Source organism: Haemorhous mexicanus, chromosome 6 (assembly GCF_027477595.1).
Source record: "Haemorhous mexicanus isolate bHaeMex1 chromosome 6, bHaeMex1.pri, whole genome shotgun sequence".
Lineage (NCBI taxonomy): Eukaryota > Metazoa > Chordata > Aves > Passeriformes > Fringillidae > Haemorhous > Haemorhous mexicanus.
Window position 1 is genome coordinate 27,675,808 of NC_082346.1, and position 16,491 is coordinate 27,692,298.

A 16,491-nucleotide genomic window follows, 5' to 3' on the forward strand; every position below is an offset into this window, starting at 1 on the left:
TCCACAAGGACAAACAACTTGAACACTCGGATTGTCAAGTAAAAATAAAGCTGCCTCAGCATTTTTTCCTCTAAATGATGAAAAATGCCAGTATATTCCCAGCATTATTCAAATGAAGAAGTGAAGAACTCCACACAGGTTATACATAAACAGGCAAATTAAAGGCAGTACTGCTCAGAAATTAACTAATTAAAATCTAAGCATACTTTTAAATTAATAGAAGATTTTTGAAAAGTGAGATCACAAGCATAAAGAAACTTTTCTGATATATGTTCCTCTCCCTCCATAACTGTGTACTGTTGATCTAACAATACACTCACTGGTTACTTTCATTGGGTATTATTTCTTACAAGTCTGGAAATAAATATTTGTGTAAAATCTAACAAAACTATGACCAGTTTAAAAATATGGTGTATGGATATTTGTGTAGCTATGCAATATTTCAAGAAGCTAACAAAATATTGGTTCAGAGCTTCACAAGTAAACAAAAGAAAGAAGTAGAGAGAAGCAAAGACCTGTGTGGGAAAATATTTCTTCACTCTTCTGGAGAGACTTGAAAAGAATATAAAACAGGAAGACAAATTTTAACTTCAGACACATTCTCAGATAACAGAATAGGATAGCCTCCTTCATCTAAGACTTTCTGCTGCAACTCAAATCAGCAGTGAACATTTCTGCAAAAGTCCTTGTAATTTGAAGAAATACATTATTAGAATCAAAGCAGCCATGGAATTTGGCTTACTGTTAAGAAAAATGCAAAAATGCAGCAGACTATTTTCTTCTAAGGGAAAGAAAGAGAATATCAAAAGAGAATCCAAAACAAACAAAAGGAAAAGGTAAAAAGAAAGAAAAAGAGTCAAGTAAAACCTCAAATCATGACAGAAAATGACAAGGTAGTAAACTAGGCACTCCCTTTCAAGACTGTAAACATCACCTTACTATTCATCACTTCAATGATGATATAAATACACTTGCATAGCAGCTACTACCCGTATTAGAATTTAACTCGCAGCACCTCCATTTTCATATACATTGCATATATATCTTCCAAATCTTGCATTTTAACACACAGTATTTGCTCTAGTGACTTGGACAGAGCACTGTGGAAACTATATACAACATGTGCCAGTACTAGTTACATACATTATTGACAGATTCACAGCATCTCATTCTATGTATGTAATTGATTCAATAACCCTTGTCTAAAACTGCTGTTAAACAGTTACTGTCTACCAAACAGTGTATTTTCCAGTTCACAAAATTATGAGTTTTGACAAAAACATTTAAGCAGTTAAAATAATGCAGTTAAAGGAAAGAATAAAAATCAAGAAAATGTAAAAATTCTTTTTACCTCTTTGTCTTTGCTATATTTACTTTGATGCAATTTCTTATACTTGTGTAATCGCAGCATATCGTGAAGTTCCTCCCTTGAAAGAGAAAATTCTTCTTCCTCCTCTCCATCCTCATCACTTGGTGAATCTGTGTCACTGGAATCATCACTCAGAAGGATACTCTAACAAGAATAAATAGGAACTAATTTAACAATCCCAAGGTGTGCTAAATTGTTTATTTATACAAAGCACTCTTGAGCATTTGCCTAATAAAGGGGTGTGGGTCCCGCCCAACAATGATACTTAGCACTAACAAAGTGTCCATCTAAAAAGAGTCATAGAAAATAGATTTCTGAGGAGCAGACCTGTATAGCAGTGAATTCCATACAAATTTTCTGATTTGGAGGAAAGTAGTTTACTGTTAGTTAGTGACAGTTAAATAATTTTAGTCTCAGAAAAGAGACTAAAATTAGTGGTCTCAGAAAAGCAGCAGTGAGAAAAGACAGGATAATAGCAGGGGTACTTTGTGATGTGTCGTTTGCAGGTGCTTCCCTACCCCATTTGTAGTTTGTCCCGCTATTCTACCACTCCTACCTGCAACGGTTTCTGCAAGTTTGGCTTTTGTTCGACCTCCTGGCAACATGTTTTTGCTAACTTGAGACGGCTACAATACAGTGAAAATGCAAAGACAGCATAAAGCCACCATTCTGCTCTCTTCTACCATCCTCACTGAGACCTTATACTGAGTTCAACTTAAAAACAAATTTTCAGTGGAGTCCCAAATCTCCATTTAATACATTTTATAATGGATTAGTTTAATTTAAAATTAATTCAGATTCTGAATGTAAACTAACTGCCAAGTCCACCACTTAACTCCATTCTCATGTGCCACAACCACATGCCTCTGGGACACCTCCAGGGATAGCAATTCCAAAACTTCCCTGAGCAGCCTGTTCTAATGCTTGACCATCCTCCTAGTGAAGAAAATTTTACTAATATACAATCTAAACCTCCCCTGGCACAACTTGAGGTCATTTCTCTTGCCCTATTGCTTGTTACTTGGGAGAGAAAATTCACCCCCACCTCACTACAATCTCCCTTCAGGGAGTACCCCGCAAACCTCCTTTTCTCCAGGATGAATACCCCCAGCTCCCTCAGCTGCTCCTTATAAGACTTGTGATCCAGAGCCTTCCCCATCTCCACTGCCCTTCCCTGGACACACTCCAGCACCTCAATGTCTTTCTCATAGTGAGAGGCCCAAACTGGACACAGGCCTCGAGGTTTGGCCGCACCAGGACATCAAGTACAGGAAGACAATCAGTGCCCTGGTCCTGCTGGCCACACTACTGCTGATACAGGCCAGGATACCACTGGCCTTCATGGCTACCTGGACACTGCTGGATCATGTTCTGCTGCTGTCAGCCAGCACCCCCAGGTCCTTTTCTGCTGGACAGCCTTACAGCCACGCTTCCCCCAGCCTGTAGTGCTGCATGGGGTTGTTGTCACCCAAGTGCAGGACATTCACTTTGTTGAACCTTGTGCAATCAGCCTTGGCTCATGATCCAGCCTGTCCAGATCCCTCTGCAGAGCCTTCCTGCCCTCCAGCAGATCAACACTGCCACCCAACTTGTCTGCAAGTAACTGAGGGTGCATTTGATCACTTCAGTCAGATCACTCATAAAGACAATAGACAGGACCAGGCCCGGTACTGAGCCCTGGGGATCCCCACTGGAGCTGACTACCAGCTGGATGTAACTCCAGGCACCACCACTGTATGGGCCCAGCCATGCAGGCAGTTTTTCACCTGGTAAATCATGCATCCATCCAAATGTGACCAGCCACCTTGTAAAGGAAAATGCTGTGGGAGACGGTGTCAAAGGCTTTACTGAAGTCTAGACAGACACAGACAGCCTTTCCTTCATCCATTAGGCAGGTCACCTTGTCACAAAATATGATCAGGTTGGTCAAGCAGGACCCGACTTTCATATACCCATGTTGGCTGAGCCTGATCCCCTGGTTATCTTGCACATTGTGTGTGATGACACTCAAGATGATCTGCTTCATAACCTTTCACAGAACACCAAGGACAAGCTGACACCTCTGTAGTTCCCCAGGCCCTCCATCCAGCTTTTCTTGTAAATGGTTGTCATGTTTGCAAACTTTCAGTCAACTGGGACCTCCCTGGTTAGCCAGGACTGCTGCTAAATGACTGAGAATGGCTAGGTGGGTAACTCTACTCACAGATTATTCTACAATAGCTGCATTTCTTCCCAACATTCTTACCTTCAGCCACTTTCTGCTTTTCTTCAGTTTGGAAAAATTATACAAGCTCCCTTTTTCAGACTTTGGTTCTGTTTACAGAAAAAAAAAAATAAAGTTCTTAAGAAATAATGCTTTTCCAGACTAACCCAAAGAAGGCACAAATTCAACCTAATACATGCCCACCTGGCTCGAGTACTCCATTCAGGGAATGTGTGTTCAACATCCCAGAATTCCCTGCCCCAGAAGACTCTCCAAGGAAGGAGTCTGGAGGCTCTTCCTTTACTTGCATCAGGGTATCCCCAGACTGAGGCAGCAAAGGATTGTCATCCAATCCATCTTCACTTTCATCACTGCAAGAAGATCCATAATACAGTGACAATATCAGGAAAATATTCAAAAGAGAAGATGCCCATCCAGCTTTCTTACATATGGGCATTTGTCTAAAGGTTTGAGAATTGAGACTGCTTCAGATGTAATTTTACACATAAGAAATACTGCTATTAGTAATTTCCCATTAACCCTTTAGCAATAGTTAATCATGACATCAGCCTGGCTATGTTATCAACCTGCACCTCCAGTCTTCAACTAGGTGTGCAGTTTTAGAAGCATGAACTATGCAAGTCAAGCAAAAGCACAATACTGTCATACTCATTGGGACATGTGAAAAATGTAGATATACCTTTTCTAATCCTTTTGTGGGTTTTAATACATGCTTATCAATACATCTGTTATCTGTTGCCCATTCTGTTACCAGTTCTGTAACTCTCCAATTCCAAAAGACTGATGAAATTAAATACGTAATTGTTTTGGGACAGAAACACACATTGATGATGCCTCATTGCTAAAACTTACACAAATTCTGCATCTGACAAGTCTTTCCATTTTCTTTATGACTAAACGCTGTAAGTGTCTCTGAAAATCTACTTAGGGCTTCCTCATTCTACTTTTTGCAGATAAAGAAAGTTTTGGCCATGCAGCTACAAAAAAAGAGCTTTAAAACATTGTACTAATTCATACATGAGCTGATAGCACACTGTATTATCACTAGGAACAGAGAGAAGCACAGTCCAGAATCGTTCGTACAATCATAGAATATCCCAAGATGGAAGGAAGCCACAAAAATCTTTAAGTCCAACTCCTGGCCCTGCACAGGAGAGTCCCCAAGAATCACACCATGTCCCTGAGAGTGTTGTCCAAAGGCTTCTTGAACTCTGTTAGGCTGGTGCTGTGACTCATTCCCTGGGGAGTCTGTTCCAATGCCCAACCACCCTCTGGATAGAGAACCTTTCCTTAATATCCCTCCTAAATCTTCCCCAACAAAATTTCATGCCATTGCCTCAGGTCCTATCAGTGGTCACCCGAGAGAAGAAATCAGAAAAGCTTTGTTTCAGAATGCAAAGCTAATGCTAGATTTATTATTAAATTTAATAGTATTGTTTAGATTTCCTCTTCTCTAGGCTGAGCAATCCAAGTGACCTCTCCTCCTTTAAAGCAGAAGAGTTTCTAAAGAACAAGTCACTGATAAATTCTTCATATGGTGTAGGCATAGAACAATATTATAAAAATGTCTGTCTTTCCTTGGCATTCCCAAGGGAAAGTAGAAAAGCTTTTGGTACCTGGATATACTCCTGTTAAAGATGGCAGACGTCTGTCGTAAGAACTGATCCAGTTGCAGAGCTTTTTCCAGGTATTGCAGATAGAGGGGTTTTGCCAGCTCTGAGCAGCTGCCATCCTCCCTGGCACCCAGCTCTGAGGCCATAGAACAAACTTCTCCTCATGCACAGGTGCCTCTGAACACACAGCTGTAAAAGGAAACAATGGCCATCAGCACCACAACTCCTCTGAAAGGAGCAAACAGATCCCTGTTTGACAAAAAAGACAAAAAAACAAGACAACTCCGGGCAAAAGCTTAGGCTGCAGTTAATAAGTATAGTAAACAAACAGAATTTGCCATTCAACTTTCCACCACAGTACTACCACAGCCAAAACCTAGATTCTTAGTTTTCTGGTTTATCACTCTGGGGTTGCTGTTTGATATGAACAAGCACTGTTTTAACCTAGTATGATAATCCAAGTGGTGACATAGAAATTCAAAGTATTATGAAGACAGTCCTCAAGCAACTAAAGTAACCTTTTACCATTATTAAAGATAACATACTTAACCCTGAATGAAGGGCATATATATATAACTGACTCCAAAAAGGAAGAATTACTAAAAATATTGTTCCTCTATTGTTTTTACCATTCAGTTCACAGCTGTAGTCTACTGAATACTTGTAATATTTCTCCTTTACCTTACAGCAATGCTCTTTCAGCACTTAAAAAATAGCTGTTACCTGCTGAGAAACAAGCTACAAACACGTGACTAAAAACCCTTTCCTTCTAAAGCACAACTGTTATTTTATTAAAGAAAAAAATAATACATAAAAAGCAACTTTCAAGATACTTTTTAATATTTACAAATTTAGAATGTATTCTAGCATTATGTTTTTCCACTAGCAGAAACTGTCCACCTGATTTTTTTATTTGTTCTCTGGATTTAAGATTCTTAATAAATCCAAATGCACCCCCTGGCAATATTTGCATACTACATACTCTAAAAACAAAGGTATCAAAGCATTTTATTCCTCTGTCAACTGCAATTTTCTCTTCCTTCAACTACAAAGGATGTCATAACAATTGTTAAAGTAATAGCTCTGTCAAGTCAAATTTTACTTTTCTTTGACTACAAAACATGCCATCACTGTAATAATAACAGTGAGAAGGGTATGTGATTTCCAAAGCCAGAGTTGTTACTTTATAAATCAAAGTACTGTCAAGATCTTAAATATTTACAAACAAAAAATAAATAAATATCTTAAGCTTTTACTTCTGGTGGAGGACAAAAATCATAGCATGGTTTAGGATGGAAAAGCCCTTAGAGAACATCTAGTTCCAACCCCCGCCATAGGTAGGGACACCTCTCAGCTAGAACAGGATGCTCAAATTAAAACCAGTCAGACTTAGATTAATTGCTCTTCTGAAGGATTCTTCTGGTTTCTATCACTTTTTAAAAATACTACAAAATCTAAAGCAAACTTCTCATTAATTTATTGAAAGACATGTATTTGTTCAATTATTAAATCAGTGATGAAATTGTTTATGCTTATGTAAATGAACATACAGACTGAGTATCCAATCCTCAAGCTGTTCTCTCTTCTCATATACAGATCCAAAACCTAGCATCTAACCTTCTCTAAGTCTTTTATCCTCCAAAATTACAGAACAAATTCAGAACTTCAGAGTTACAATAAACTATGATAAGTGATCCTCAGCTTAAGACTAATGGCTGTGCTTGAACAAGAGCAAATTGTATTATTTCTTAACAAATACTGGGTCTTGAGTTAACGTCCTTACCCACAGAGGATAACCAATAACAGACCAGAATTCATTAGACAAGGTAACAGCTCTGTGATAAAAATTATTTTTAGACTGAAGCTTCCTACATATTAGATCTTTGCATACCTGACAGCAGTTGAATGACTGACCTCTGTCACCAAATCCTCATTTCCAGCAGAACTTAGCAACAAGCTAATTTGAAAGCTTTCCCTATGATAAGGGCAGTAAGATGCACATTTTCCAAGCAACTTTCATCTACATATGTCATAGTGCTTAAGAGGCATTTGAAACCAAACCAACCAAACAATAAAACTTAAATCAAAAACTGTCTTCCAAGAGAGAGGAAGACACAAAATGAACCACAAAATCATTCAGGTTGGGAAAGACCTCTAGGATCATCAAATCCAGCTGCTAATCCAACACTGCCAAGTCCACCACTAAACCATATCCCCAAGTACCACATCCACACACCTTTTAAATACCTCCAGGGACAGTGACTCAACGTCTTGCCTGGGCAGCCTGTTCCAATGCTTGACAACCCCTTCTGTGAAGAAATTAAGTAAAAGGGTTAAAAAATGAGAGGAAACATGAAACTTGTGCCTCTAATGGAAGAGATCATTCATGAGGTGGTAGAAAAGAACACCTTGAAGGTGAAAGGGGTTTTCCTTTCCTCATGATCATTAATAAAAATTACATATATTACAAGAGCAAAAATCTCTCCCTAGATTCATAGCAAAACAAGTATGATGATTCCTTTTCCCATTCCATTTCAAAATGTATCCATCAACAAGGGCATGTATTATACTAACACAGTTAACTCAAAACACCATGGCATCTTTCACCTGTCAGCTCTTTGCAGAAAACCACATTCCCAAAACTCAACCTTGCATTTCCACATTTAATGAAGTCCTCCTTGACCTGGCACAGCACAACTCCTCTGCATTTCACCCATATAAAAAGACATGCTTTTGCTAGTCTTCCTATTTTAATTGCTCCACAAGACTCCTGTGCATACAACATTAATTACTCTTGTCCTCAAAACAGTTACTAGTCTGCATCCTGCCTACCAAATAAAGAAATAAGTACAGGAGAGCTTAACAGTATCCTTAAAACATACTGACAATGCCCAAAAGAAATTTAGTAAGTGTTACACAGACATACTGAATAGTGAATAACTCAGACATTTAATTCAGCCTTTCATTTATTTATATGCTGACAGTCACAGAGAGCTTCTCTGCTCATCAAAGTAATAATACAGAAGGCTAAGTGACAGATAATTCATTCTCTATCCTTTCATTTCCACTATAGGCTTTAACAAACAAAGATTTCCAATAGCAAAACCTGACTGAACACTGAAGTGAGAGAAGACAGGAACAAACAGAGGCACACAGCCTGACCCACTACTGTATATAACTGTGTATGACATCACCAACATACTGCTTCAGTGGATTTACATGATGATGACATTCATTCCACCTTTCTTTGACATTTTTGAAACAAATCTATCCTTTTGTCTACTCAGTTTAAGGACAAAACACAGATTTTCAAAAATATTTCATTACTGATGGTAACATTTAGGTAAATACTCCTATGTTACAGGAGTAAAATGAGTTGAAGCTGCAGAGTAATCCTTGTGCCATCATGAATTTCTTACTGATATATACCAACTTCATGTTAAGTTTCAGTACCAAATTCAATAGCTATTTCCTTTCTCCCTTCATCTTGCCCAAAGTTCTAACAGTTTAGAAAAACAGATTTTGGAAATAAATAGCTTCTGCACTGCCAGGCTGGCACTTTGAATCTTCTAAAACACTTAATCAGAAGTTCTGAAGCCATTTAATTGTATCATATGGACCACTAAATTATTAAAAGTACAGGTAAAATATCAGCAGTAATGTAATAACTTCATGCAAATAACTTTTATAGTAATTGTATTTTTTTAATATCTAAGTTCAGTTCTGAAAGAGCCTTCCTTATCCCGTTTTAAATCCCATTGCTTAGTTCAATGTTAATGTAGGTGTGGGGTTTCTTCCCTCACTCCTGTTTTCAAGTCTGCCCATTTATAGCATCCTGTCAGTAAGCAAACACCCTGCACTGGAGAAGAATCCTCCAAGGACATCTTCTGAGAGCAGCTAGGTTTTATAACAAGGTTTCTAAATTTTATGCCCACTGACCTGCACCAACCAAAGAGCACAACCATGGTCTCCTAAAACAGCTTAGCTTTAAAAGTAGATTCTCTCTTTTTAAACAAATATCCACTGCATAATTCTGAATGGAAGTCCAGCAAGCTTTTCCTGCTGGTAACAAACAGGAACCCCATAAGTGGTAAGTGCAAAATCTGGCTCATGTGCCTAGCAGCAAGCTGGATGGGGTTTGCTTTGCAGAGCTGTTTGAAGCAATACTTTTCCATCCATGAGTTTCTTGCGTTTTTTCCTTTCAGCTGCTGCCACCACTACACCTCAGATAAGGCCCAGAGGATTAGTTTTTCTGCTCTTTATGACTAACATCAACTGTCATAGCAAATAATGGTAACAACTCCACTCCTAGCTGAGGGCACATACACAAATACAAGCTGCCATGCAAGTAAAAGGTACTGGACTGTAGCTAATGCACAGTACCTCTTCTTAGCAAGGCAAATCAGGGAGGTAAAAGTAATTCAGTCTCCCCAGCCACACACTAAGTGCATGGATATGAAGTGTGACCAGTTGGCGGGTGAGCACCAATACTTGTTCCAGTATTTCAGCCCACAGAAGCAGCCTCTTCTCTTTTCTCCATCCCATCACTGCAAACACACTGACAAAACATCCATGTGGACAAAAACCTGAAATCACAGAAAGCATGTATTCCTCATTTATTTACAGCATGGAAGGTTTTATCAATACCAGGATTATAACTGGTCAAAAATACAGTCTTCTATGCCACCATAATTGCCGTGCAATTTTAGCAGCTTCCAGGGGTTTTCCCAAACAGATTTTCCAAACTTATGCAAATCCCTAAAATACTTTTTCTTCTTGAAGAAATTTAGAATTGAGACATACAGGTCTTATTGGAGAAGCAGAATAGTTAATCCTGCAAGATGCTCCAGTAGTAAGATCTTCAGAATAAATGCTGACATAAATATATCCAAACAGAAGATTCACCAAGTCAAGGTCTGTGTGGAAAACATAGACTAGCACAGTAACGGCAGCTAGGCATATTTTTGTCAGGCTTCTTTAAATGCATATAACCTCCAATGGAAAAAATTGTAGTGGTATAAAAAACCTGAAGAAATATTTTGTTTGAAGAATTACATGATCTCCTTTCCCCACTCATTTTAGCTTGCTTCGGTAAATGCATAGTTACACTAACAATTTCCCAGAGCTATAGACCACATTTTAAAGCAAAACATAATTCCCATATGTTTTTTTTTTTAATGGCAGCATTTTAAATATAACTGGGATATATAAGACACTATAGCTTTTCAAAAAGCAAATACGAAATTTCATATGAACTGAAAGCCTCCACTAACCTCAAGTTGAACAAATAAAATTAATGTATATACAACGCTGAGTTCACACCATTTGAGTTTGAAATTAAAAAAAGACATTTTAATTGCTTTTCTGAGTAATGAAATCTAGGTAAACTAGATGCTTTACTTTGCTGTTCTGCTTTTGTGGTAAGGTTTCATGTTGGTTTCCAAGGAATGAGACAGCATTTCAGTGATCTGTGTTCCACCTTTTAATCACTTTTAAATACAGAGGAGAGTCAGCAGGGCATTGCCTCTGTATTTTCCAATTCCCAAAAAAAAACCCCAGATACAGAGAGGGCCTAATTTATTATTTAAAAGAAAAACTATACAGCAGTGTATCAGAAGCATATATGTAGCAAACAGCAGAATACCCTCAAACACACTGAACACAAAAGTAGGTGTGTCAGAGCTCTGCTTCCGAGTTTAAATTAGCAGAAAAACAAACCTATTTAATTGTTCAATTAGAGTAACTCTTGCCCCAAGAGAGTTAATAGTGTTTATGGAGGCCTTGACAATGCATTTATAGTCTCTGCTCTACACAGCAGCACCAACAGTTACCCTCACACTTTGACATTCTGTGCACATTCTGTGCACACAAAATAACAACTGCATGGATATTTTCAGTTTTGTTTGGTTTTTACTCCCTCCACCCCAGACCACAAAAAGGGAACTATGTCCAAAAAGAGCTCTAAGAGCACTTGCCATCTATACCAATGTAGTGTGTAGTCTAGCCTGTCAAAGAGCAGGCTTATTACAGAATTTACAGCTTATTATGTTATACCCAAATGGAACAAAACTTGCTCATTTGAACCATCAAGAATTGGGAGGCAGAATTTTCAGCAACTTCAACAATATACACGTGAGTATATACAAGAGAAGAATTACAGGCAATATCCTTTAGCCCTGGAAAAAGGTTCAAGCCACAAGTTCTATTTTTTGTACTTTTCCCTCACTATCTTACCAATCCTGCAGTGTCAGGGCACTCTTATACATACACACTAACAAGTGACAACAAAAATGAATCGTTTGTTAAAAGCTGTGTAGGTCACATACACACAGGGCTTATCAGATGTACTGTACAAATCCATGCAGTAGATTTGTTTGTAAGAAAGGAAACTAAAATCCGAATTATACACATTTCACTATAAACTAACTTGACTTGAACCATTTTCTTCACGCAAAGGCAAAAATAAACTAAAGGAGTTTATTATTATCTGCAACACCACAGTGGGAGAAATCATACACAGAAGAGAGGCAACAGCGTTAAGAACGTATAACGCTAAATCATGAACAGAAATTGTACTGAGTCACACAGAGAAATTGCACTAGGCTACCTGTTTGCAGTCAAACAGGAGCGGAGTTTACAGCGCAGCTTTAGGGAAGTGCGCATTCACCAGCGCGAACACAACGCTGAACTACGTTTCAGGGGCACCCGGGAGACACTTTACATCAACAACGCCACGAGTCTGGCAGGCGGCCCCTTCCTGCAGGTGCCGGTGGCTATTCCGGGAGCGCTGGGGCAGCCCGGGCCCCCGCCCCGCCGGGCTCTGCGGGCACCACCGCGCCACGCGGCCTCACGCACTGGGGCAGCCCGGCCGGGCCGCGGGGCGGAGGCCGCGCTCTGACGGCACCGGGAGTGAGTGGGGAGGCGAGCGCGTTCCCGCAGGCGCGCCCCCGCAGGCGGCGGCGGCGGGCACGCGCTCTCGCCGGTGACGCGGCGCTCCCGGCCCGGCCGCGCCGCCGCCCTCGCCGCGCGCGCCCCCCCCCCCCGCCCCGCACCCCCCGCCCGCACCCGCGCACGCGCCACCGCCCGCACGTGCGCCGGCAGGTGCGCGGCGGCGCCCCCGTCCCCCCTCCCCCCGCCGAGCCCCCCCCACGCCTGGCGGGACCCGGCCGCCGCTCTAGACGGGGGCTGGGGGGGTCGGGGAGAACGGCGGCTCCACGGCCGCCGGTACCGCGGGGCGCATCCGGCGGGCAGGGCGGGGAAGGGGCCTGTCTCTTTAAGAAGAGGCCCGGCTGCTGCGGCCGCCGGTCGGCGCGGGGGGTGAAGCCGCGGCCTGCCCAGCCGGCGCCCCCACTGCCGCCTCCAGTAGCCCCGGCCCGGCGTGCCCTTGCGCAGTGGCCGCGGTGCCTCACCTGGGTACCGGGCCCGGCGGCGACGCGGCGGCGGCGGCGGGGGGCTGGGGGTGTCTCCCGGGCTCGCTCCCCCGCTTGCTCCACCCGGCCTCTCGCCCCGCGTTGCCGGGGCTGGCGTTGCCTGTCTCCTGCCGCGGGGCGCTCCCGGCTCCTGCCTCGCCAAGATGGCGCCCGCGCTGGTGCTGAGGAGGAGGCGGCGGCTGCGGGCGCTGGGACGGCGGCGGCGGCCACTTTCGCTCACTGAGAGGAGAGGAGCAGGGACACGGGGAGCCATGGCGGGGGGGAGGAGAGGCGCCATGCCCAGGCCTGATCAATCGAACCCCGCATGCCTCCCCGCCGCCCCGGCCCCGCGCTTGGGCTCCGCCGCCCCGCCCGCGCCTCCGTGGCCGCCGCACGGACCCCAGGCTCGCACCGCGGGGCTCGGCCCCGCAGGGACCCCGCGGGGGGCCCTTCCTCATCGATGCGCTCCTGCGGCCGATTGGTAGGGTCTGGCGGTGACGGAAATTGCCGAAGGGACTCGGCCAGACGGCCGGGTGAGCCAGCGAGTCTCGCGCGAGGCGGGGCGGGGTCTCGCGATGCTGGCGCGGGGAGGCGGGTGCGTCCCGGAAGTGACGCGCGCTCGCCCTTGAGGCGCCGCGGGGGGCGCCGGGTTGGCCCGGCCGCGCTCGGGGTTCGGGGGCCGCTCGTTCTCGCTCCCGAGCCCGGGCAGGCGGGGAGGCTGTGCCGGGCCTGTGTGCGTGTCGCGGAGGCCGCCCGCGGCAGCTAGGCAGCTTGTGCCGGCCTGTCAGCCCCCGCAGATGACGAGAGCGGTGAGGGGCTGGCGGCGCTGGAACCGGGGCGCTGCCAGGGTTAACACGTGGGGGCATTTGGTGGGGCTGCGTGCGTTCTACCTCTTTCGCTTCGTCATGTGCTATGAGTTGCATTAGAGGAGCTCCGGAGGAAATAGGCCTGAAGGTTAATTGCGAAGATGCTCTGCACCGTAAACAGTGTGGCCATCAGCTGTTCAGCACCGCTGCCTCCCAGAACCCATTAACCACTATACTTAAAGCAAATCCTTAAGTGGATGATTAATCCATATCACCTACTGCATAGCGATAAAAATCTGTATTTCATGGCTAAGCTTTGCTACTCCAGCACTCAGTGGGTATCCGTGTCCTGGCTTTGGCTGGATGGAATTAATTCCTCAGTAGCTGGGACAGTACTGAGTTTTGCATGCAGAATAAACTGATGTTTTGAGTTTTACTAAATCGTGTTTAAGTCAAGGATTTGTTGTGTCTTACCCTCTACCACTGAGAAGGAAATCTTGGGAGGGTGCACAGCCAGGACAGCTCACCTGAACTGACCAGAGGGATATTCCATACCCCAAGACATCATGCACAGTATAACTGAGGGTAGCTACTTGGAAATGAGGCCAGTCTGGATTCAGGAAGGGAATCTGGCATTAGTGTAGGGCGAGCAATTGTATTGCGCATCACTTGTTTTTCTTTCCCTTTTTATCATTCTTATTAGCTACTGCCTTTTTTTTTTTTTTTTTTTCAATTATTAAACTGTTATCTGAAACTTACGAGTTTTACTTTTGATTCTCTGCCCCATTCCACTGGAGCAGGGTGGGAGGGAGCAACTTCATGGTGCTTAGTTGCCAGCTGGGCTTAAACCACCACACACAGTTGCTAGGATATAAAAATAAGACCATTGCTACTGCTCCAGTAAAACTTCACTAGAGTTGTCCTTAACTAATGATGCTAATTGCACCCCTAAGTACAACTGGGAATTTCATTGTTCAAGAGCCGTGCATGATTTGGTTACATCTTAGTACCACATGAGCTCAGACAAACAGAGCTGGCACTGAGCAGCATCACTGTGCCTGATGGACTGTTAAAAAAATAACCCCTTTCTTCTTGAAGAAAATAGTAATTTTTAATCTTGTGCATCAGTGAGTGATGACGCCATTTCAATACATTTATTTTTTCATGCCATTCACAAAAGAGAACCAAAGGGAAAGCAGTGCTTATATTTACCCAAGAAAGTTTTGCTACTTGAATCATTATAGTGGCGCAGATGCAACTGGACTGTGAAGTCCCTCTCTGGAAATCCTTATTCCATGATAATGCTGTTCCAGTCAGAGATCAAGTCCTTGGAAGAGGCTGAGAAAGCAGCTCAGTTGCTTATCAAGAAGGGTAGCCTCAGCAATTACTTTGTATCCTGTAAAGACATTCCATATTACATCCCAGACTGGATGCCTTCATCTCTCAGTTCCTCTTCCCTCTTTCTTTCCCTTACCTGATATATCACTATTTTCTGTCTGGTAATAGGACTGCATAGACCCAAATGATTTTGGTTGTGGAAATACAACATAAGTGCTCTTGATCTGTCTCTGACAGAAAAGCCTGCATGTTCCACGCTGTACCCCACTGATCCCTGATAACTCATGACTGCTTGGAAAAATCTCCTTCAGTTAAATGACAAAGAAAACCTTGGCAGTTTTTCTGTCATTCTGCCAAGTGAGCAAGTCTGACTTACAGTTTCAGATGAAAACCTATTTAAATACTACTGATCTAGTACTTTGTGGGGAGAGGTAAAAAAAGCAAACACACCAGAAAACCAACATTTCCCTAAAAATATATTTTAAAATGTTTAGATACATCAAACGCAGTCACACCAATTTACATCCGAAGGAAACCAACTCAAACAGGTAGTGGCATGTACTCACATCCCTTCCAAGCTGATGTCATTATTCCCACCTTTGTAGCCTGATGCCCAGATTGTTCTTGGACTGTAATCTGGTTGGCACAGTGACCTTTGACCTTCTCCATTCTTCCCTATTCTACATTCAGTGCTCACCAATATGTCAGAAAACTTGTTCTGAGACTGAGGCATGGCCTACATTAATTTTGTCCTGTGGTAGAGCAGTAGTTTTGCCTTAATACTTTATTTTGAATGGGGAGGGACTGGTCTATACCTCCTAAAGTGCTTTTTACACACACCACACAGCACAGTGGTGTTACGGCCTTATCCACAGAGCTGGATGCAGCAGCGTGGCAAACAACAGTGGTGGTGATGGTCTGCATCTTCCAGCAGGAAGCTGCTCTAATGACTTTTACCTGCAGCAGGTAGCCAAATAACTAATACAGTTCAAGAAAGTGGTCTTAACAATGCAAGAAAAATAAAAGTCACTTCAAAAATAGCTCTTGGAAAAAAATGGATCTCAAAAATAGACCTAGAGAAGGTCAGACACAGCAGGAATTTCCTCCAAAAGACAGACCATCGTTATTTCCATTAGACAGTGGAATGTTGAATTACCTCTCATTGTAAAGTCAGGAGCTTTTGTTTGACACCTCTGCAAGGGGAGTAGCCTCTTTTTTCACTTGGATGTCTCCAAACATCCAATCTAAGCTCATCAAATCACCTGTGTCAGAAATTAAATTCACACAGTCTGCTTGAGATCAGTTTAAGGTCCTCCCACAGATTTTACCACACGAATTTGAGTTTCAAGCACTGCTTTGACAAAGTGTACATCCTTGATTGTTGAAGGATGTGTTGTGAGACCCTGCCTTTTTTTTTTTTTTTTTGTGGGAAAGCAATCGACATCATCTCTGTAGTTTCTATCCTTCTGTGGATTGTTTCCCTCTATTAAATTCCATGGCTGGTTGGATCAAAAGACTATCCTCATTCATTCTGTAGTCTTCTATTACTTTCTCCCTTCTCAGTTTCTGCATGTCTGCCAGCTGACGCAGCTCCTCTGGCAGCTCCATGCAAAGGGGCTAACAAAGAAAAAGAAACAGAAAAGAAATCAAATCAATAATATGAAATAACATACTATAGTTTTGTTAGAACCAGGGATGAGGTCCCTCTGTAATTAGCATATGGAACACAACA

The 16,491-nt window shown here is 42.8% G+C and overlaps 1 protein-coding gene across 4 annotated transcripts in view; it reads right to left on the minus strand.

Annotated features, from left to right (window-relative positions):
* The window catches only part of INO80 (INO80 complex ATPase subunit), a 62,271-nt gene extending 49,515 nt beyond the window's left edge, over positions 1-12,756 (minus strand). The window contains exons 1-6 of one of the 4 annotated variants that reach the window (XM_059849465.1): positions 12,616-12,756; positions 7,443-7,515; positions 5,210-5,395; positions 3,777-3,943; positions 3,615-3,682; positions 1,352-1,513 (exon numbers count right to left, since the gene is read on the minus strand). In XM_059849465.1, the coding sequence (XP_059705448.1) occupies positions 1,352-1,513; positions 3,615-3,682; positions 3,777-3,943; positions 5,210-5,352 (540 nt within the window). In that variant the 5' untranslated portion in view covers positions 5,353-5,395; positions 7,443-7,515; positions 12,616-12,756. Of the gene's footprint in view, positions 1-1,351; positions 1,514-3,614; positions 3,683-3,776; positions 3,944-5,209; positions 5,396-7,442; positions 7,516-9,589; positions 9,896-11,813; positions 12,007-12,615 lie in introns of those variants that run through there. The other 3 variants (XM_059849467.1, XM_059849466.1, XM_059849468.1) reach the window with 3 other exon arrangements.
* Between the last annotated feature and the right edge of the window lie 3,735 nt (positions 12,757-16,491).